The sequence below is a fragment of the Leptonychotes weddellii genome, chromosome 5 (genome assembly GCF_054177405.1).
Source record: "Leptonychotes weddellii isolate Sample4059 chromosome 5, ASM5417740v2, whole genome shotgun sequence".
NCBI lineage: Eukaryota > Metazoa > Chordata > Mammalia > Carnivora > Phocidae > Leptonychotes > Leptonychotes weddellii.
In genome coordinates this window covers 153,188,909-153,209,277 of record NC_138373.1, presented here as the reverse complement: position 1 = coordinate 153,209,277, position 20,369 = coordinate 153,188,909, and the positions used below count along the sequence as shown (strand labels likewise).

Below are 20,369 nucleotides of genomic sequence, written 5' to 3'. Positions count from 1 at the left end.
CCCCCCCCCCCCCAGATATCTGCCTGGCCCAGGCCTTGATATCCTTCAAGTCTTTGTTTCTTTCCTAATAATATCTTCTCTAAGCATTCTGATTTGTTGTGGGGTTTTTTTGTTTGTTTGTTTGTTTGTTTTTTAAAGATTTTATTTATTTATTTGAGACAGAGAGAATGAGAGACAGAGAGCATGAGAGGGAGGAGGGTCAGAGGGAGAAGCAGACTCCCGGCCGAGCAGGGAGCCCGATGCGGGACTCGATCCCGGGACTCCAGGATCATGACCTTAGCCGAAGGCAGTCGCTTAACCAACTGAGCCACCCAGGCGCCCTGTTTTTGTTTTTTTTTTAAGTAGGCTCTATGCCCAGTGTGGAGCTGAACATGGGGCTTGAACTCATGACCCTGAGATCAAGACCTGAGCTGGGATCATTAGTCGGACGCTTAACCAACTGAGCCACCAGGCACTCCTCTAACCAATCTGTTTTAAATTGCAACCCCCAGAAAACTCCTTACCCTCTTCTCTGTTTATTTTTCTTCTTATCACTGTCTTAAGGTACTACATATCTTGTTTAGAACACATGCTCTAAGGGGTGCCTGGCTGGCTCAGTTGGTAGAGCTGGCGACTCTTGATCTTGGTGTTATGCCTCACATTGGGCATAGAGATTACTTAAAAAAATAAAATCTTAAAAAAAAAAGAACACTTATTTTAAGAGGGTATGATTTTTGTTTCATTCACTGCTGTGCTTCCAGTATCTGGAACAATGTCCAGAACACAGTAGTACACATTAAATGTTTCTTGAATGAATGGACACCTCCTTACCCAGAAGAATGATTCATGCTTACTGGTAAAGATAGGCAAACCAGGGTGATCAGGGTTAAGATAAGGAGGAGGAGGTGGGAAGCTGGCTGTAGGAGCCCAGAGGAAGCCTGGGGGGAATGAGAGGCTTGGAGGGCCATCACAATTGTATCTTGAGGATGAGTAGATTGGGGAAGAACATGTTCTGGATAAGACGGAGTCTCTGTGGGCACCTCCTGGTTCTGTCCCCCATATCAGTCTTCCTTGGTCTCCCCTGATTACCTGCCATTTCCTCTTTGGGGAAATGGAGTGGTCCTTTCTGCCAGTCTTCTGAGTTCTGCCAAGCTGGAAGCTCCTTTTTTCAGTAACTCTGCCCTGGATCTATTGTGATGGTGGCTGTTGTGATGTAGAGACCTCTGGTCTCCTAGGAACCCCTGAGGTCTGGCCGCCATGGGTTGCCCAGTCTCCTGGCCAAGGTTGAAACTGACGTGCAGTGGGCTGACCCGTGGCCCCAACCCCAGAGACATGTCAGCGTGGGTGGTGGGGCATTTCCTGGGATGGATGACCTGGATCCCGTAGCCATCTTAGTCCTGTTTGAGGAATGGGACCCTCAAACAGAGAGCAGCCAAGATGATCAAGCAGGTGTGTGCTTGGGGCTCTTTGCAGCTATTGGTCTGGGACTCAACTGTCATTCACTGGGGGCCCAGAAAATGGGCAACTCACATGGCTATGCTTGGTGTCCCAGCTGGGGCATTTGGGCAGGGGAGGAGTTAAAGTGAGATAGTGACTGTCCAGAGGCTAAAATATGATTTTACTACATTCTTGCCACTTTCTCCACCTTTCTAGAATTGTTCCCTCCCTAACGCTGTTTTCATTTCTCCCAGTAGTTTAGCTGTTGGAGTCTCCATAGTGGGGAGAAAGGGGGTCAAGCCCCTGAAAAGGCTGATGTCCTACCCTGCCCTTCCCAGCCGGGGGTCCCCAGGAGACTCCTCTCTCTTAATGAAACTTCATCCTGCTCAGTTTGCAGATTTCCAGGGGAGCCCAGCAACGTGGCCAGCATGGCCTCTGAAGACATTGCCAAGCTAGCAGAGACGCTTGCCAAAACCCAGGTGGCCGGGGGACAGCTGAGTTTCAAGGGCAAGAGCCTCAAACTCAACACTGCAGAAGATGGTGAGTTCCTGCTTGGGCTGGCCCAGGGGAGGAAAGGGAGTGTGCAAATGACCACTTACTCTTACTCGTGTTCCGGCTTGTTTAGCTGTGTTATTACGTTGTTTGTCCTAGTAGTTCTGTGAGATATCTTTGGGCCCATCTCACAGTGAGGCTCAGAGATGATGTGTCCACAAGCACATATAGGCTTCCCTGCTAGTCATGTTTTTGGAGGCCATCCTTGCTGGTGACAGCTTAGGTTGGCAGGTGGGAAGGGTCCCTTTATGTCTTGGAGAGGATAGTAAACAATGAGCGACCATGACAGCAGTCTCAGGATATAGCCCCTGACTTCCTATTAGATCTTTACCACCATGATCCCAGGCTGGTCTGGGAATACTGGTTGCCTTCCCCAGAGGTAAGGCCCTCTTGGAGGTCCGGTCCATGCAGCTGAATGCTCCTGGGAGAGGGATGGATGAGGACTTGTCTGTGTAGAGGAATGAGGACTGGAGGGAATTAGGAACCAGAATGCAGGCCCTGTCTTTTCATCCCTAGCCAAAGCGTGGCTAACACTGGTCAACCCTGAATCCCCAGGTGTTTGGAAGTGAAGGCACCTACGTCAGTACTTGAACGGCCTCTTGAGGTTCTGGCCCAACCAGGGAAACTGGTCTGGACTTGCCTGGTTGTCATGCGGTGCAGGCAGGCTTGCTCCCCTGCACTGGCTCAGAAACTGCTTGAGTCCTTGGGTTGCTGGGAGCGTGGCCGTGCACATTCCTAATAGCTCTAAACGGCCTTAAAATTGATGGAGCTCCTCCCTGTGCTCTTGTCACTTTCAATCATGCATCATCCGGGAGGGAGGGAGGAAGGTGGAAATGTTACCATTTTTATAAATAAGGAAAAATGGTTTGGAAGACCTAATTTGCCCAAGGTCATACAGCTGGTACATAGCAGAGCCAGGATTTTAACAGAGTTCCAGCTGAATCCGTGTTCCTGTGTTTCTCAGTAGACCTTCAGCTCAGTTCAGTAAACATAAATTTGCTATTAAATGCCATTCACTGAACACTGAGTCAGGCTGTCTTAAGTGCCACGAAAGTAGTATCTCAGTTTATTTTCAGAAAAGTCCTTCAGGTGGGTTTCATCCCCATTCTATAGATGGGAAAATGAAAGCCCAGGGAAGTGAAAGGACTCGCCTAAGGGCGCAGCTAGAAGCAGTGGAGCTGGGATTAGAACTCAAGCTTGTCGGGCGCCTGGGTGGCTCAGTTGGTTGAGCAGCTGCCTTCGGCTCAGGTCATGATCCCGGAGTCCCGGGATCGAGTCCCGCGTCGGGCTCCCTGCTCAGCGGGGAGTCTGCTTCTCCCTCTGACCCTCCCCCTTCTCATGCTCTATCGCATTCTCTCTCTCAAATAAATAAATAAAATCTTTAAAAAAAAAAAAAGAACTCAAGCTTGTCTAGCCTTAAAATCCGTGCAGATCACCAATTCACTGGCGCAGGCTGGACATGCTGCCTCCATTTTTAAGTCACCAGGGATGCCCAGCTTACAGCCCCAGCCTCTGAGGAGCTCCTCTCCTGGAGGAGGAAGGAGGTACTCAGATAACTACTGGGGGGCAGAAGGTGAAGGATACTCTGAGCGACATGAACAGAAAGCTGTGGGAAGTACGGCGAGGGAAAGGGGTCACTTCTAGTTTAGGAGGGCCCTAGAGGTCTCCATGGGTGAGGTGGTGTTTGAACTGTCCTTGAAGGCGAAAAGGCACTAGAGGCAGGGAGGACGACATGAGTTAGGCAGAGATGAGACACGTAGGGTGGGCACGGGAGAGAAGAAATCAGGATGCCATAGGGAGCGCAGTGCAGAGGCCCTTGAATGCTGTGCAGGGGAACCTGGCGGCCAAGTCCTGGGCCCACAAAGGGCCTCCATCTTGGCTGCGAGTGAGCCGGCCCCATCAGGAGCAAGGGCCTGTGTGAGGAAGCCACCAAACTGATGATTGGAACAAGGCTCTTTTCTCTCCCCAGTAAGTCATTTAAGGACCAAAGAAAGGCCTTTCTGCTTTTCCATGGCTGCGTGGTGACCACCTGAAGCCTGTCACTGTGTGAGGTGGTGGAGGCTGAAAAGCAAGCCCTGCCGCTCAGCCTCCTGACAGCTGGTTATCCGACAGTGGTTGGGATGCAGCCCTAGCCTGTATTTGAGTTACACAGAACTCCACGTGGATTGAAGGTGAACGAGAGAGGCCACCCAGCGGTGATCGCCCCACTCTCCTGTCCCTGCTCTTCCCAATTGGTGCTTTTTCTTCCCAGCTCGCGTTGTGCCTGTGACTCTCCCCAGGGCTGAACTCGCTCTGTGCGTGCGTCACTTGTACGGCAGAAGTCTTCCCTTGGGGCCCCTGCATCTCTGTTGCCTGGCTCTTGATTGCACAGACATTCCCATGAGCAGCTGTCCTCCCTCATTGTTCACCTGGCCAGTCCCTGGGTGTTCGAGGGGCTCCGTTCTGGAGCAGGTCTTCCAAAGCGCTGAGAGATTATTTCAGCCCTCGCGCAGCGCACTGTGTGCCAGTCACGGAGGACACCTGGGCACCTGGGACCCAGGGGAGGAAGGAGGGATTGAGGGGCTTCCTGCGGGGGTCGGGGGTGCTCCATTTAGTCCACGGTTATGCACGGAAGCAAGGATTTGAGGAGGAGCTCATGGGTAGAGTTTTAGAAGACCAGTCTGAAGCCTAGCTCTGCTCTTCTCTTAAATTCATGGGCAGAGTTGCTTCATTCCTTGAAACCTCAGCTTCCCCTTCTAGCAAATAGAAGGCTCATACCTGTCCAGCCTTCCTGGTTGTGAAATAAGAAAAGGAAAATAAATGTTGGTCACCACTTTCTGACTGTGTGACCTCAGTAGGCATGTATGTACTCTCTCTGTGTCTCAACTTACTCCACTGTGAGATAGACGTAATAGTAACTAGGCTCTGTGTTGGGGAGAATGCTAAGCATTCCTCTCTGTGGGGCATGGTAGTGAGCTGAGGCCAAGTCCTGGCCGGAGCTCATGACCCAGTGAGGAAGGGGGTATGAACAAAGTCTCCACATGATGATCAAGTCATCACTTAGGCAGCGTCTGCGGGGAGACCAGGCTGTGAAACCTGCCAAGCAGGATCTGACCTGGCTGGGAGTTCAGCAGGGATCCTAAGGAAGTGTCACTGGTGGCCTAGGGAGGGAGGTATGTTCAGAGGCCCCACTGGGACAGCTTCTCTGCAAGCTCCTTACAGGTGGCGAAGCACCACCTTTCTGAAACCCTTTCTGTGGCCTTTGTCACCTAAAAGGTCAAGTCCAACTTTTCTCTCCTGTACACATCTCCATCTCTTCCCCATCGCCTCACCCCACTGGTCTTGTGCCAGCCAGGCTAGAGGGGTTTTGTCTCATGCCCCTTGTGTGTTTTTGTTCAGATTGTAAAATTAACATGTGCTCATTACAGAATACAGAAACATTGAAAGAAGGCAAAAAAACCACATCTTCATTATCTCATACCCCAGGATACAACTACTATTAATTTTGGTGCATTTTTCTTTCTAGCTTTTTTCCTAACCATAGCTGAGTTCCCCTTTCCTTTTTTTCTTTTCTTTATTTTCTTTCTCTCTTTCTTTCTTTCTCTCTCTCTTTTCTTTCTTTCTCAATTAGGATCATAATTAGAGATACTTTAAAAGCTGTTTTATAACCTGATACATTAGGAATAAATTGAGCAGATGATGGAAAAGCACAGAATCACCCATAATGGCAGCACCTAGAGATAATTGTTTTAACATTGGGTTTTTATCCTTTTAGACCTTGGTGTGTGTGTGTGTGTGTGTGTGTGTGTGTGTGTGTGTGTAAGATCGAATATATAGCATTTTATTTTTTATTTTTATTTATGTATTTTCTAATAGGTATAACATTTTAAAAGTGTGATCAGATCAAATACCTGTGGAAAACCCCATTTTTCACTTGTCACTATGACATGAATATTTTCCAAGTCAGGTAAACACTGTGTCACCATTCATAATGATGTCACTGTAACTGTATAATGTACTCCAGTGAATTAACCTATTCTCTGTTGATGGACATTTAGCTTGCTTGGAATTTTTCATCGTAACAAAAACAATACAGTAATGAACGCCCTGCACATGATTCATGTAACTCTGAGAGCCTTTATGCTGTTGTACCTGCTGGTCCTCTCAACTTGGATGCCATTTCCCTGCTTGGCCTCTTTTTATTTTTTTATTTATTTGTTTGTTTGTTTGAGAGAGAGAGAGACAGAGATAGTGAGAGAGAACACGAGCAGGAAGGAGAGGGAGAAGCAGGCTCCCTGCTGAGCAGAGAGCTCTATGTGGGGCTTGATCCCAGGACCCTGAGATCATGACTCAAGCCGAAGGCGGATGCTTTTTTTTAAGATTTTATTTATTTATTTGACAGAGCGAGAGAGCACAAGTAGGGGGAACAGTAGAGGGAGAGGGAGAAGCAGGCTCCCCGCCAAGCAGGGAGCCCGATGCGGGGCTCAATCCCAGGACACTGGGATCGTGACCTGAGCCGAAGGCAGACGCTTAACTATCTGAGCCACCCAGGCGCCCGCCCCTCCCCCCCGAAGGCAGATGCTTAACCAACTGAGCCACCTAGGCGCCCCCCTTGCCTGGCCTTGTGCAATCCCTGCAGAGGGAGCCTCCACACACACCACCATAAGGTGCCCTAAGCCCCTTCTTTGCCCCACGTGGCCAGTTTCTTTCCTCCTTTGGCTCCCAAGCCTTCCCTCTGCGCCTGTTTTAACACTCAGTACAGAGGAATTTTCTTTGTAGCCGTGTCCCCTGCTAGATTGTGAGCCCGCCTGATTCTCCCTTGCAAGCCAGGACCCAGCACGCAGCAGGTATACTATTGCTGTTGGAATTGTGAGTGACGAGGTAGCGGCTGGACTCTCTTCTGCCTCAGCTGTTTGTGACTCCCAAAATCTAAGTTTCTGTTCTTTGGTCCTTGGCAGCCAAAGACGTGATTAAAGAGATTGAAGACTTTGATGGCTTAGAGGCTCTGCGCCTGGAGGGCAACACGGTGGGCGTGGAGGCAGCCAGGGTCATCGCCAAGGCTTTGGAGAAGAAGTCAGAGTTAAAGGTGAGATCTGCGTGGTGAGCAGGCCCAGACTGGTTGGGGACAAGCTTCTACTCATGCCACCACAGCCCCTGCCTATGTCCAGACCCTCCTAGGTCCTGCCTTGTTGGTGGTCACCACGAACAACTCGTCTTGCTCTGGCTTCCCCAGAGTGCACAGCACTGGCCAGGGCCCCTCTCCCTGGGTGATGTGTCCATTTGGATCCCCCAGTAACAGACAGGAGTGTCAGAGGTTTATCAGGTAATATGCATGAAAGATAAAGGGGGAAGAAGCAGAACTGGACACGGAGAGCCTAGCTAGCATTGTAGATTTGGCGTCTGTGAGGAGGGAAGGGCACAGAATTGGCCACCAAGCCTTGGACTATGGGGCTGTTCTGGCAAGCGCTGAGCCTCCCCAGCAGGGGGCTCCAGAGCAAAGACTGCCCATAGAAGAGTCGTGTATTGGGCAGAAGTGGCCAGACCTCAGCTCAGATGCTGTGGTGGGTTTGGGAAGGTGCTGCACTCCTCACGGCTGAATGGCAGGTTCTTTCTTAAAGGTTAGATCCAAGTGATGCTCCTCTTTGGCCGATACAGAGATCCTTCTATTCCACTGTGTCCTAAAGGGGGTCCCACTAAACAGCAGTCCTTCAGGATGCTCTGTGAGAAGAGTTGGGATATCAGGTGTTGAAAATATCAGGAGGACGTCCCTACACACTCTTCATTCCTGGGAATCCTAGTGTGCATCAGCACATAAAGCCTCTGCAGAGTGATGAGGGAGAGACCTGCTTTTCCGACTGCAAATGATGCTCAGTGCATGCACGGCTTGTGACTTTAGTCCTCCGGGCACCCCAGGTAATAAACACTGTGTCCATTTGTAAGTCAAGGGAACTGAGGCTTGGAGGAGCTGAGTAAACAGCCCAGGATCCTAATGCTGATCAGTAAGCCACGTGGCAGACTCTGAAGTCCGGTGCTCTTTCCTGGCCCCCCTGTGCTTGCTGAAGGGAAAGGATGCAGGGCCAGGGCAAGCGGAGTGGCTGGCTCGTGAGGTAGTCCTTACTGTTTGTTTCCTCAGGAACATCATGGTCGGGTAATAGCTAAGATGGTGGTTGTATCTTCTCTTCTGCCCAGGGCCTGTCGTTTCCCTGAGCAGACACTGGGACATTTTCCTATGAAAAAACTCAACCCTTCACAGTGGCCAGTGAAGGGCAGGAATGGAGGAGATGTGGCCTGGGCCTGGAGGCTGCAGAAGCTGAGCTTTGTCATCTGAGGGTCTGGGTTGAAGCCCTGGTACCACCACCTTATTTGTTTTCTGTGGCCTTGCACCAAACTCCGCTCTGAGTCGGGGGTCCTTTATCAAAACTTTTTCTTCCCTGTGAGGTTGCCGTGGTGAGCACATGTGGGCTTGTGTCATGAGAGAGCGTGACCACAGGAGTGCCACGTGCAACGTGTCATCCTGAGCAGGCCTAGGGCCTTAAGTCACCCCACCCTCATGGGGTCAGGGCCAGGGCAGGTGGGAGCTGCCCTTGACCCCAGTAGTGCTCTGGCCAAGGTGCTAGTGCGAGAGATGTTCCCTCTCCTGTTGGAACACAGGCATAAGTTAGGTCTTGACAGATGAGGGAGGTGAGGTCCAGGGCCACACGTGTCAGGAGGGGGCTGGGACTGGGGCCCAGATAACAGCCCAGCCTCATAACTGCTCTGTAGTAACTACTGCTCACTGAGAGATTGTTGAGGCCAAAAGCTGTATTGCAGAGATGGGATAGCGGGGGTCAGAGATGGGGAGGGGAGAGTGGTGGGCCTGGAGTCAGGTTAAGTCAGAATTGGAACCTCGTTCTTGTGCGCCAAACCCCCATGCTGACCCTTGGCCCATCAGAGTTGGGTTGGGGAAGCTTCCGGGTGAGATGCCAGTTGTCAGGGGTTCCAGTGCTCAGGCTGTGGCTGCCTGTCGTGGCCCTGAGCACCTGCATTCAGGTGTATCTCACTGAGCAGACCCATGTAGACTGTCCCCTAAGGCTCCATGTGGGTTGGTCATTTGCTTTATTGGAGGCCTTGAGAATTCTACAGAAATCAGTTTGCCTAGTACTTAAGGTTGGATTTAGTTCATACATTTCAAGGACTGGATTTTCAGGGGAAAGTTGCTTTCTCTGGGTTCTGTCATGCCCAGATTTGGCCCAGGAGAGGCTGGAGCTGCCAGAGCTGATATTTTGGGTGGACAGAGTGACCAGAGTTGGAGGGTAGGGCTGTGTGCTTAGAAACTAAATTCTGCTGGCCTGTGTGGTAACACGATCTAGTCCTAGGGCCACCACCTTTGTGGCTTTTCCTAGTATTTTCTTTAAATCAGCTCACTTTGATGTAATTTAAAAGTAAACTTGATCTCTTCTGTAAATGGAAAGTGGTATTCCTTACCATAAAGATAACAAAATAGCGTTATTAAACTCTAGTCACCTAAAAGATGTCACCTAAAGCTTCTGAGCATGAGGCCTGCTCACCCTTTGTTCAAAAGGCAAACGAGCAAGAAGTGGAGAGGTGGGCAAGATCCACCAGCCCCAAAGAAAGACCGCCTTCTGGAGGTGATCAGAAGGGATGGAAAGAGTCTTGAGGGGCGCCTGGCTGGCTCAGTCAGTAGAGCATGAGACTCTTGATCTCAGGATCATGAGTTCGAGCCCCATGTTGGGCATAGAGATTACTTAAAAAAAAAAAGGCACCTTACAAAACGAGTAACTTTCTCGCTGATGGATCCGTATTGCTTACTTTCTGCCTCTGCCACCCACATCTTCTGTCACGTGTCATTTGGGCCCACAGTGTATGAGAAACCGGCATTGGAAACAAGGAGTCTGGCGTATTGGCCCTGGTCCTGCCACTGCCCTGCCTTGGGGCCTGGGGCCTGGGGCCAGTCTCTTCCTTCTCGGCCTGGTTTCTCTCCTGGAAAACCAGAGGGTTGGGCATTTTCCTCCACACTTCTGCTTTGGGGGCCTCCAGGTACTCCCAGCTTCAGCCACAGCTGGACCAGCTTTTCATTGAGGAAACCCAATTTCAGAAGTATTGTAATGCTCAGTAGTCCATGGCCACAAGGATGAGGCATTGCCTGCAGGCCACCTCTGAGGGGCTCCACTGACTCTTGTCTTCCTCCTCCTCCCAAAGCGATGCCATTGGAGCGACATGTTCACCGGGAGGCTGCGGTCCGAGATCCCACCAGCTCTGGTAAGGGCACCAGGCCACTGTTCCCCTCCCCTGGGGACAAGGGACCCCTTTGGCAATTCCCTGGACTGTTTTCAGACTTTGTTCACGCTGTGGGTGACTGAGGTGCTGAATGGAAGCCGGGCAAGTGCAGCATCTGCCCGTGTCCTGACAGGCTCGGCCTCTGGGAGACTCGAGGCCCAGTCGCAGGAGGTGCAGCAGAGCCCCGGGATCCCAGGGTTCATTCCTGAGCTTTTTGGCTTCACCCCCACTGTGGATCTCACTCCCTCTGCTCTCATCCCTCTTAGCTTTGCACCTCCCTGTTCTGTTCCCTCACGCCCTTCTGTGGCCCCCCCATCTCCCTCTGGGCCCTCCCTTTCTCCATACCACTCTTCGGCTTTGCTTCTCATGGTGGGTGGCTTCCATCCCCTCTGATTTTCATTTCCCCATTCCTGGGGCTCAGCTTGCCTTGGGGTCAGGTTCCCAGCCTGGGGTGGGTGGGTGGGCTGGGATGGGGGGCGTCACTGAGCAGAATGTGGCTTGCCTGGGGCTCAAGGGAAAGAGGCAGGGCTGGTAATAGGCAGCCTTTCAGTAACATGGGGCCTAGCCCATGAGGTGCCTTCAGGGTGAGGTTCTTGGTCAATTATTAGCATGGCTCTGTGTTACTGGGTCTCTCACCCTGGTTTTGCTGGGGCTGCCTTCTTAGACCTCCATGCATCTAGCCAGCACTGTGGTTCCTGAGGTGCCAGGGACCACCCTCATTTCTAAAGCACCTCAGTCCGGGGGCACCTGGCTGGCTCCGTCGGTAGAGCAAGTGACTCCATCTCAGGGTCAAGTTCAAGCCCCATGTTGGGCATAGAGTTTACATTTGAAAGAATGAATGAATAAATTAATAAGTTGGGTATCTGGGTGGCTCAATGGTTGGGTGTCTGCCTTCGGCTCAGGTCGATCCCAGGGTCCTAGGATCAAGACCCACATCAGGCTCCCTGCTCAGTGGGGAGCCTGCTTCTCCCTCTCCCACTCCCCCTGCTGTGTTCCCTCTCTCGCTGTCTCTCTCTCTCTGTCAGAAAATAAATAAAATCTTTAAAAAAAAAAGTTACAGATGTCCTAATGGGGACCCCAGAGGGAGGGCTCCTCCTTTGGGGGATTGAGGAAGCCCTTGGGGAGCTGATTCCATTAGTTACCAGCCTCAAAGGGTGAACAAGAACCAGGTGAAGGGAGGATTTAGAGTGTAGGTTAAGTAAATTCATTTGGGGGTTTGTAAGTAAAAGGATTTTTTTTTTTTTTAAAGATTTTATTTATTTGACAGAGAGAGAGAGCACAAGCAGGGGGAATGGCAGGTAGAGGGAGAGAGAGAAGCAGGCTCCCCGCAGAGCAAGGGAAGCCCAGGGTGGGACTCTATCCCAGGACCCCAGGATCATGACCTGAGCCAAAGGCAGTCGCCCAACCAACTGAGCCACCCAGGCGCCCAGTAAAAGGATTTAAAGTTAGAAGAGGGGGTGAAGAAAACGTACTTGGGAGATACGAACTATGGGCCCTGTGCACATTGTTTTACCTGAATTTCAGCATTTAAGTTTCTCAGTCATTGAGGGAGATATTCTTATCTCCATATTACCAACGACCAGAGTGAGTCATAGGGGAACAAGAGATTTTGGGGTCAGGGAAAGTCATGAGATGGAGGGAAGGTAGGGCAGACACAGAGGGTTTCAGCAGCTCTGGCTGCTGGAGGGCTAGAGGCCAGTGGGACCAGGTGACGGGGGCTGGCTGGGCCTTCTGTGGACAGGGGCAGCCCGAGAATGGCCCTCCGTTGCTGAGTCAATGGTGGGGAGGACAGTGGAAACTGCCTCAGGTATCCTGTTCATGGCCAAGGCAGGGAGAGTGTCTCCCCTCCCCCACTGTGTCCCCTGGGAACCCCATGCACGATGCATGCCCGGCCCCGTTTCTGCCCCCAGTCTCTGGCAGAGCCTTCTCTCCTCACCCGTCTCTCCTGGGGAACTGTAGGTATCCCCAGCCCAGCAGGTTCCCAGGAGAGCTTAGCATCTTGCTACATTGGTCTTGGGCTGTGGCTCAGAGATAGGCACCCATCTCACCAGTCACCACCGGGAACCCTGGAGGCATCAGTGGTGCCCGCCTCCTTCCTGCACGTCCACTGAACGTGCAGCTTCTGCAGGTCTCCTTCCCTCTGTGGGACCTAGAACCGACCCGAGGCTCTGTTTCCTCTCTTTTGTCTCCCACCACACTGGCCAGCTAGCTTCCTTCTTTGCTGCCTGAATCACTGTCTCACACTCCTGGGCGGGCACTTGGCCCCCAGTCTGCCCTCCTCAGGTTTGGGGGAATGTGTCTTCTATATCCCTCACCCACATCAAAGCCCTCAGAACCCTCAGACTCAAGTTCACGGTCCTTGGCCTGACATTCAGGGCTCTAGCCTGATTTGATTCCTCTCTTTCCTTCCAGCCTCATCCTCTTCTGGAGTCCACTGCTTGTCTCTAGACACACAGTATGCTGCTTCATGCTTATGTCTCTTTGTTCATGTTTGTACTGTTGGCTGGAATCTCCTGTTCGGTTGACTGATTCTCATTCAGCCTGAGCTCAAGTGCCCCCTCCTATAGGAAGCTTTCCCTGACCACCCCCATGTATACCACACCCCATGCCCCACCTGGATTGGGAGCCTTCTTCAGGGTTTCTGGTCCTGGGTTTAAAATAAGGATAGCTCTGTAGCGAAATGGTCTGTGTCTCTGCCTGGGTGCCCACTGAGGGCAGGGGGGGCCTGGCATAGGAGTTGCCCCTGGGAGGTGTCTGTGAAACTGAGCTGAACCTTCTCTGTGTCCAGACCTCACTAGGGGAGGGACTCATCACAGCCGGGGCACAGCTGGTGGAGCTGGACCTGAGCGACAACGCATTCGGGCCCGACGGCGTGCGAGGCTTTGAGGCCCTGCTCAAGAGCTCCTCCTGCTTCACCCTTCATGAGCTCAAGCTCAACAACTGTGGCATGGGCATTGGCGGTGGCAAGGTGGGTGCGGCGGGCCCTCCCCCACGTCCCCATCGTCCCTCACCCTCCCTCCCTCCCTGCCTGCCTCGTCTCCTGAAGTATGTGCCCTTGGCCACCATCTGGGATGGCTGGCCGGCTGGTTGTTTTTCTCTTCAGAGCAGAAAGGCCTCAAAGGCAGCAGCCTGTGGCCAGTGGGGAGAGGTGGTGGAGGCCTGGAGGGCGGGGTTGCCAAGCAACCATCCCCGGTTCTCGTGTTGTCTTGGCAACACAGAGGCAGTGACCTGCTGGCTCTGCAGAGCGCTGGGCTTGGGCATCCCAGAGCTGCTGTGCCCTCAGAACAGTTGGCAGAGCCACGTGAGGCCCGGTGTGTGTGGAGGGGAGGGAGCCCAGGAAGAGAAACCCCTTAGGCCTGGGCACAGCTCACCTTTTTCCTGGACTGGGCCTTGCCCGAGGTGCCTCCCTCATCCTGCCAGCCGGTCGGGCTGGTCAGTGCAGAAAGGCGTCTCTTCTCTTCCCAGAACCTGCACGGAGGGAGCCCAGCCTTGTTTATTCTCTTTTTTGGTCCATTCTGGCTCCGTTAGGCCCAGACACTAGAAAGGCCAATTCCCATCCTCCCTATCCCCACTCACGTTCTGACCAAAAAGAGAAAAGGGCTGGGACGCAGGAACCTACAGCGACTGGGGACGTCTTCTTTTTGCAGATGTGTTAAATGCATTACCCTAATTCTCCCACCCACACCAAAAAGGGGGTGATGCCATTCCCAGTTTTCCACTTAACCAGCCGGATTTGGGACTAGAGGCCTTGGGTCAAGTCCCCAGATGGCATCGCTAGGGTGGGGCTAATGTGGGATTTGAACATGCTTCTCTGCCCGTTAGAGCAGCAAGGGGAGCCTGTGTTGTGCCAGAGCGGCCTCCCCTGTGAGGGGTGCCCGTTGCCTCTTGCCCCATGGGAGGGAGAGCCGGGCTGTGCTCCCAGCTGGCTCAGCCAGCCCCACCCCCCAGTCTAATTGGGCAGTAAGCTGTGTGCATGTGTGAAGACATTAAAATGTTGGCCTCAGCACAGAAAATCAGTCCAGGCCAACCTAGAGTGGGGTGTGCTGAGGGAGCTGGAGACACGCCTGGGAAACGCCCCAGCTTTCCATGGGCTCTCCTCTGCCGCGCAGCCGGCCCGGGGAACCGAGGCTCCTAGAGCTGCCCGGGGCTGGTCGTAGGCCTTGCCTTTACTCCAGCGTGTGGCATAGCTCGGGGACGAAGACAGTGGGAACCCTGCGGCCAGGGGAGCCTCCCTGGCAGCCCTGCCCCACTCTGGAATTTGACTTGTACTTGTCTTGACCTCCCTCACTCTGATTCAGTGAGACCTTTTTGTGGCATCTTGTGGGTGCTGGCCTTGCTGACCTGCGCCTCTGGGTTCTTCGTAATCTGTTCCCTCCAGCCGGAGTGCATTCACTGTGGCCCGTGTGCCACACACATGGGAATTGGAGGGGCCCAAAGGATTCATGGGAGTGAGATGTAGCCCTGTGCTTGGGGCTCTCCAGACCCAGAGGCCCCAGGTTGGACTCTTGTAGGAGCTGGGGCCTCACCATGGTGGCCCCAGAGGGAACTGGGGAGAATGGGATGCGCTGGTGCAGTAGGCTCCCGCCTCCTCATAGGTTCCTTAGGAGGCTGGTTTATGGCAGAAGTCCACGGTCTCTGGGCTGAGCATGTGCATGACCCCCAGGAGCCAGGCTGGCGGTCGCCCTTCCGGCCCCCAGGGACAGCGAGCTGTGCACTCAGGCAGGCCTGGCTGCCGCTTGTGGCTCCCCTGTCCCTTTGCTGTGGGCCCTTGGCCCCTGCAGTTACCTCTCTGAGCCTCAGCCTCCTCGTTTATAGTCAAGCCAATCCCACCTGCCTCCTAGGCTCAATTTGTGGTTGAAATGAGGTGTGAAAGTACCTTTCTTTATTGAAAGTGCCGGTGATCTAGGAGATGCTCTACGAACGTTGCTTCTCTCCTGTTGCACTTCTTGTGAATCTTTTATTTACCGTGGCCTCTCTGATTCCCAGCAACCAGCCAGCATTTTTTAACTCTTGGTCTGTTGGTATCACCCAGGGAGAAGCTATCTCCTGGCACCACCCCAACCATATGGTGTGTGTCCGATGAGTGTGACAGGGTCGTGGTCTTGGCCAGCTCCCCTTAGGCGCAGGGCTACAGGGGAGAGATTCCAGAAGATTTGGATTCTGGTCCAGAGTCTTCCACTGGTTTAGCAACCATAGGAATGTCTCTGTCCCTCTCTGAGCTTGAGGTTCTTCGGCTGGGAAGTGGGAATCACCATGGTTTCCCGTCCCCCCACCCCCCCAACAGAGGGCTTCCGGCAGTATAGTGAGCTGACTGTGAAGCCCCTTCCCCAGGAGCTGGCTTTCAGTTGACCTCTCCATGTTGGTGTCTCCCTTCTCTCTGGGTGTCTGTCCCCACCTCTCACATGAGGCTAGACCCCACAGGGTAGTGGGACACACACGTGAAGCAAGCTGTAAGGTGCTAGGTGCACATGCAGTATGACCGTGGTGCCTGTGAGCCATTCTTTGTCCCCAGGTCTGCCACCGCCAGTAGGTGGCATGGGATGTTGAAGACCAGGGCCTCCTGCCTCAGGGCTGGGCCTCTTTCCTCCCCCCCCCACCCCCCCACCCCCCAGATCCTGGCAGCGGCTCTGACTGAGTGTCACCGGAAATCCAGTGCTCAAGGCAAGCCACTGGGCCTGAAGGTCTTCGTGGCCGGCAGAAACCGTCTGGAGAACGACGGAGCCACTGCCTTGGCAGAAGCTTTCGGGGTGAGTGGTTTCTGCACATCCTCCCCGCCACGCCCCAAGGCAGGCTAAGCTTTGCAGGTTGACAGAGCTGGTGTGCATCCAGCTCTGGAGTTGAGCTGCGAGACCTAGGGCGAGTTGCTTCCCCCTCTGCACCTGCTAGCTCATTCAGCAGCTGGGCAGAATTCCTGTTAGGTGTCTGAAAGGTTGCATGATCTACCACTGCGGCTCCCTGGAATGCTGTTTGAGAAGATTGTGAGGTTGCTCTGATCAGTGAGTGAGGTCAGGCTCAGAAATGGGAGCGGGGGTGCCAGAGCAGTGAGCAGGATAACAGCCTGGCCGGCGCTGGCCTGGGCTCACAGAGGGTCGGTGTCTCTGGCCTCTACTGGGTGGGGCACAGAGGTGGAGTCATCAGACTTACCTTTCAGATGGAGAGGTAGGGGAGCAGTGGCTCAGGTACCCTAATCCCCTCTGCCTCTCCTCCCACTCTCCTCTCCCTTCACCCTTCACAGCTGCCCCAGTGCCCTGCCCCCACCCCCCACACTGCTGAGACCCTGACCTTGAGCTCTGTAAGAGGGCCACACCTGCCCCACGGCGCTGGGAACTTTGGAGTCCCTTTCTTTTCTCTTAATTTAAATGTTTTCTTTGGCAAACAGAGTCCTAGCAACATTAACCACACTCGGGCCAGAGTGGCTTTCCCTGCTGCCTCCCTGCCCGAGCTCATCTACCTCAGGCAGAGAGTGAACATAGCAGGGGAGAAGTGCCCTGGGCCTTGCTGGACCCCTGGCTGCAGGGGTTTCCAGGTGCCTCCGGAGCTGGGGGCGCCTCATTGCCATCCTTACAGACACCATGCCGTTAAAGGTTACGCCTTCTCTGCACCCCTCGTTCAACTTGCTGTCCCCGGTGCGCTGGGAAGGGGTGGGGGAGTACACTGTGTCTACTAGGCCTCCAACAGATGTCCACCATGCTCTTAGAGTGGGGTTCTTCCCTCGGGGTCCCTGGGATGTCTCTAGTCTGTGGATAGAATTCAGGGAGTCTTTGAATGCGGATGGAAGAAGATTACATGATTATTACCACTAATGTAACTAAAATGTAGTGTTAACCTTGAATTGTGAATGTAAATTTTAAACCTCAGCAACTTTTGAAATGCTTGTGATTTTGGTAAGTATAGAAATCACAGGTATTTTCACATCAAGTTATAGTTGTTACAGAGACACAAATCTTTGTTTCTCACGCATCAGCACTGCGGTAGCGGGGGACTGGCCTCCAGGTCCTGTTATTCAGTGCCTTTGTACTAAGGAGTGCATTTACTACTGCAACACACATTTGGGGTTTTTTCTCAATATTTTGAGGACTCTCTTCCAATTGAATGGATTTCCTTTGTAGTCGTATATGATTTATCTTAACATTTTAAAATAGGCTCCGGAGAGAGTCAGGGGCTTTACCAGACTGCCCATAGGGTCTGGTACCAGAAGATACTGAGAAGCCCTGACTGGTAATGTTCCTCCGTTGGCCTCTATTTACTTGTGAACCCCCTGTGCTGTTCTGGGCACTGCGGAACTACAAAAGGTACCCAGGTGGAGAGTCCTCGCAGGCCTGGCCTCAATCCTTGGTAGCAGTAGAGGCTGGGACATGGCTCTCCTTGGGAGCTCCGAGGTTGGTGGGGTGTAGACAGGAAGGTGGCATTGATCGTCCAGGGTGATGAACACCGTGATAGAGGAAGAACAGTGCTCTGGGGGCATGGGGAAAGAGCACTGGACTATGCCTGGTGGGGGGATTCTGGTGTCCAAAATGAGAGGTATATAGGAAAGCAACATAGGAGTCAGCCTATCAAGAAAATGCCAACAAATAAGGACACAGTGTTCCAAGAAGAGAGGAGTGTCAGAAGGTTGGGATGAAAAAGGGCTAGGTGTTTGTGAAGACCCTACCCCCCAGAAAAGGAGGGAATGTGGGGCACCAGTTGTACTGTGTAAATAGCGCAGGAGAGCCCCAAGAAAGGCACAGTGGAGCTGCATGCAGTCTGCAAGGAGGGACTGTGGCCAGACCCCAGGCCAGCGCCCAGGGTCTTTGCAGGGTAGAGGACACCAGATGGAAGAACCTGTGTTCCGAGCTGTGTGACCCTGTGTAAGTTACTTAGCCTTTCTGATCCCTAGTCTTCTCTGTCTGGTGGAGTTCCTAATCCCAGGTAGGTCTCCCTCCTGAGATTGTAGAGAGGATCAGACAGCCCTGCCCAAAGTTCTGCTTTGAGATTCATGCCCCAAATAGCCACAGACAAGCCTGGGCCCGAGCTGATGGCAGCCCCTCCCCGTGTCTAGTGTGTGGTGCCCCCTTCCTGTCTGCTGGATGTTGTTGGTGCTGGGCCTGCCCCTGGAGCTCGGGAGCCCACCGCCCTGCTCTGTCCCTCCTGCCCCTCACAGATCATTGGGACTCTGGAGGAGGTCCACATGCCACAGAACGGCATCAATCACCCCGGCGTCACGGCCCTGGCCCAGGCTTTCGCCATCAACCCCCTGCTGCGTGTCATCAACCTGAATGACAACACCTTCACCGAGAAGGGCGCCGTGGCCATGGCCAAGGTGAGGCGGGAGTGGCAGGGTCATGGTGGAGGCGAGCGGGACTGGCTACTGCCTTTTTTTTTTTTTCTTTTAAAGATTTTATTTATTTATTTGAGAGAGAGAATGAGAGAGAGAGAGCACATGAGAGGGGGGAGGGTCAGAGGGAGAAGCAGACTCCCTGCCAAGCGGGGAGTCTGATGCGGGACTCGATCCTAGGACTCCAGGATCATGACTTGAGCTGAAGGCAGTCGCTTAACCAACTGAGCCACCCAGGTGTCCTGGCTACTGCCTTTTTAACGCACACATCGGCAGGGGAGCTCCTCTGCCCATCCACCAGGTGTGCGCCCCGGCTCTCTTGAACATTCCAGAATGGGGCACATGTCATAGGCTTGCCTGTGCTGTTTTCGGGCATGTCCATACCACCTTCCTCTGCGCTGCCTCCGGACACCCAGCTGTTGGTGCTGGAGTTGTCCATGGGGCTGCATGGGAGGCTGCTGCAGCCTGTTTTTCTCATTGATTCTTTCATCAGCTGCTTATTGAGCCCTGTACCGAGTGCAGGCTACGCAGAGTTGAATCAGACTCCGCCTCCGAGGAGCCCCAAGTTCAGGGAGGGAGGGCCGGGGCCAGGCCAGCGACGGTGCAGGGCCTGAATCCGGCTGGCTGGCTAGCTGTCGGGACCTCACAGGGCCCCAAGCCCCACAAAAGGCTAGTCCTGCTCCTGTGGGGTGTTAGCACAAGTGTGTGCAAGTGTAGGGAGCACATGGGAAGTTCAAATCAGACTTCGGGCAGACTTTCGGGAAGAGGTCACATTTTGGCCAAGTTGTATAGGACAAATGGACTGTGGACAGAGAGGGGTGTTTCGGGCAGAGGGATCAGCAGCATGGGGGAGGCCCAGAGGTGGGAGGGAGCCTTGTTCCATTGGTCCTGGTTTGAAACGACCAGGGTTCAGGATGTGTCTGAGGGCTGGGGGAGGGGAGAGGCGGACAAGACCCTGTGACCTTCTAACTCTGAGCCTGTCCCGTGACTAGAGAATTGTGTAAGGTTTTAAGGGGGGTTCGACTTGGTCAGATTTGTGCTTCACAAAGAAGGGTCTGGCTGTAGCATAGAAGTAGGGTGGAGGGAGGTTCGCCAGAGGCCGGGAGGGGACAAGAGCTGGTGAAGTACTGAGAAGTCCAGGCGAGAGGGAGGACGAAGGTGTGGCAACTGGCGTGGGGTGTGCCGCGGGCTCTCGGAGGCCTGCACCCTCACCCAGCCTTCGCTTCCTCCCCGTAGACGCTGAAGACCTTGCGGCAGGTGGAGATGATCAACTTCGGGGACTGCCTGGTGCGCTCCAAGGGCGCCGTCGCCATCGCAGAGGCCGTGCGCGGGGGCCTGCCCAAGCTGAAGGTGCCAGCGCCGCCGGGGCTTCCCCCACCCTCGGGGCTGCTGCCGTGCGGGGCAGGGGTGGGGTGGTCTTGAAGGCCAGGTGGGCCTGGGTTCATGGCCCCGTCCTTCCACACCTTTCCCCGATGTTGTGCGGTTCCTATCACCCATGTGATGTGAGCCGGTGTCTTCTTTTTTGAAATGGGAGGAGGGAGCGATGAGGTCATTAGGGTATAGCGTGAGAGAACATACCGAGTGTCCGGCACGTCGCGAGGGAAATGGCTTTGTTTTTACTGTGGGTGTTACCGTGCCCGGCTGGAGGACAGAGCCTGCCTCATCCTCCCTTGGGGAAAACAGAGGCTTCAGAGTAGGACCCGGTCTCCTGGCCTATGGTTCTACCTGCCTCTACTCCTTCCTCTTATTTTTAGGAGCTGAACTTGTCGTTCTGTGAAATCAAGAGAGATGCTGCTCTGGCTGTTGCTGAGGCCGTGGCGGACAAGAGCGA

At 53.6% G+C, this 20,369-nt stretch overlaps 1 protein-coding gene and 1 long non-coding RNA gene across 2 annotated transcripts in view; both read left to right on the top strand.

Annotated features, from left to right (window-relative positions):
- The window catches only part of LOC145721388 (uncharacterized), a 185,703-nt gene that overhangs the window by 132,566 nt on the left and 32,768 nt on the right, over window positions 1–20,369 (top strand). The window lies entirely within an intron of this gene.
- RANGAP1 (Ran GTPase activating protein 1) overlaps window positions 1–20,369 on the top strand; it is a 31,429-nt gene that overhangs the window by 2,379 nt on the left and 8,681 nt on the right. Inside the window, 8 exon segments of the mRNA XM_081819120.1 lie at window positions 1,807–1,956; window positions 6,906–7,033; window positions 10,147–10,206; window positions 13,013–13,192; window positions 15,837–15,971; window positions 18,365–18,523; window positions 19,775–19,888; window positions 20,293–20,369. Coding sequence (XP_081675246.1) covers window positions 1,807–1,956; window positions 6,906–7,033; window positions 10,147–10,206; window positions 13,013–13,192; window positions 15,837–15,971; window positions 18,365–18,523; window positions 19,775–19,888; window positions 20,293–20,369 — 1,003 coding nt within the window.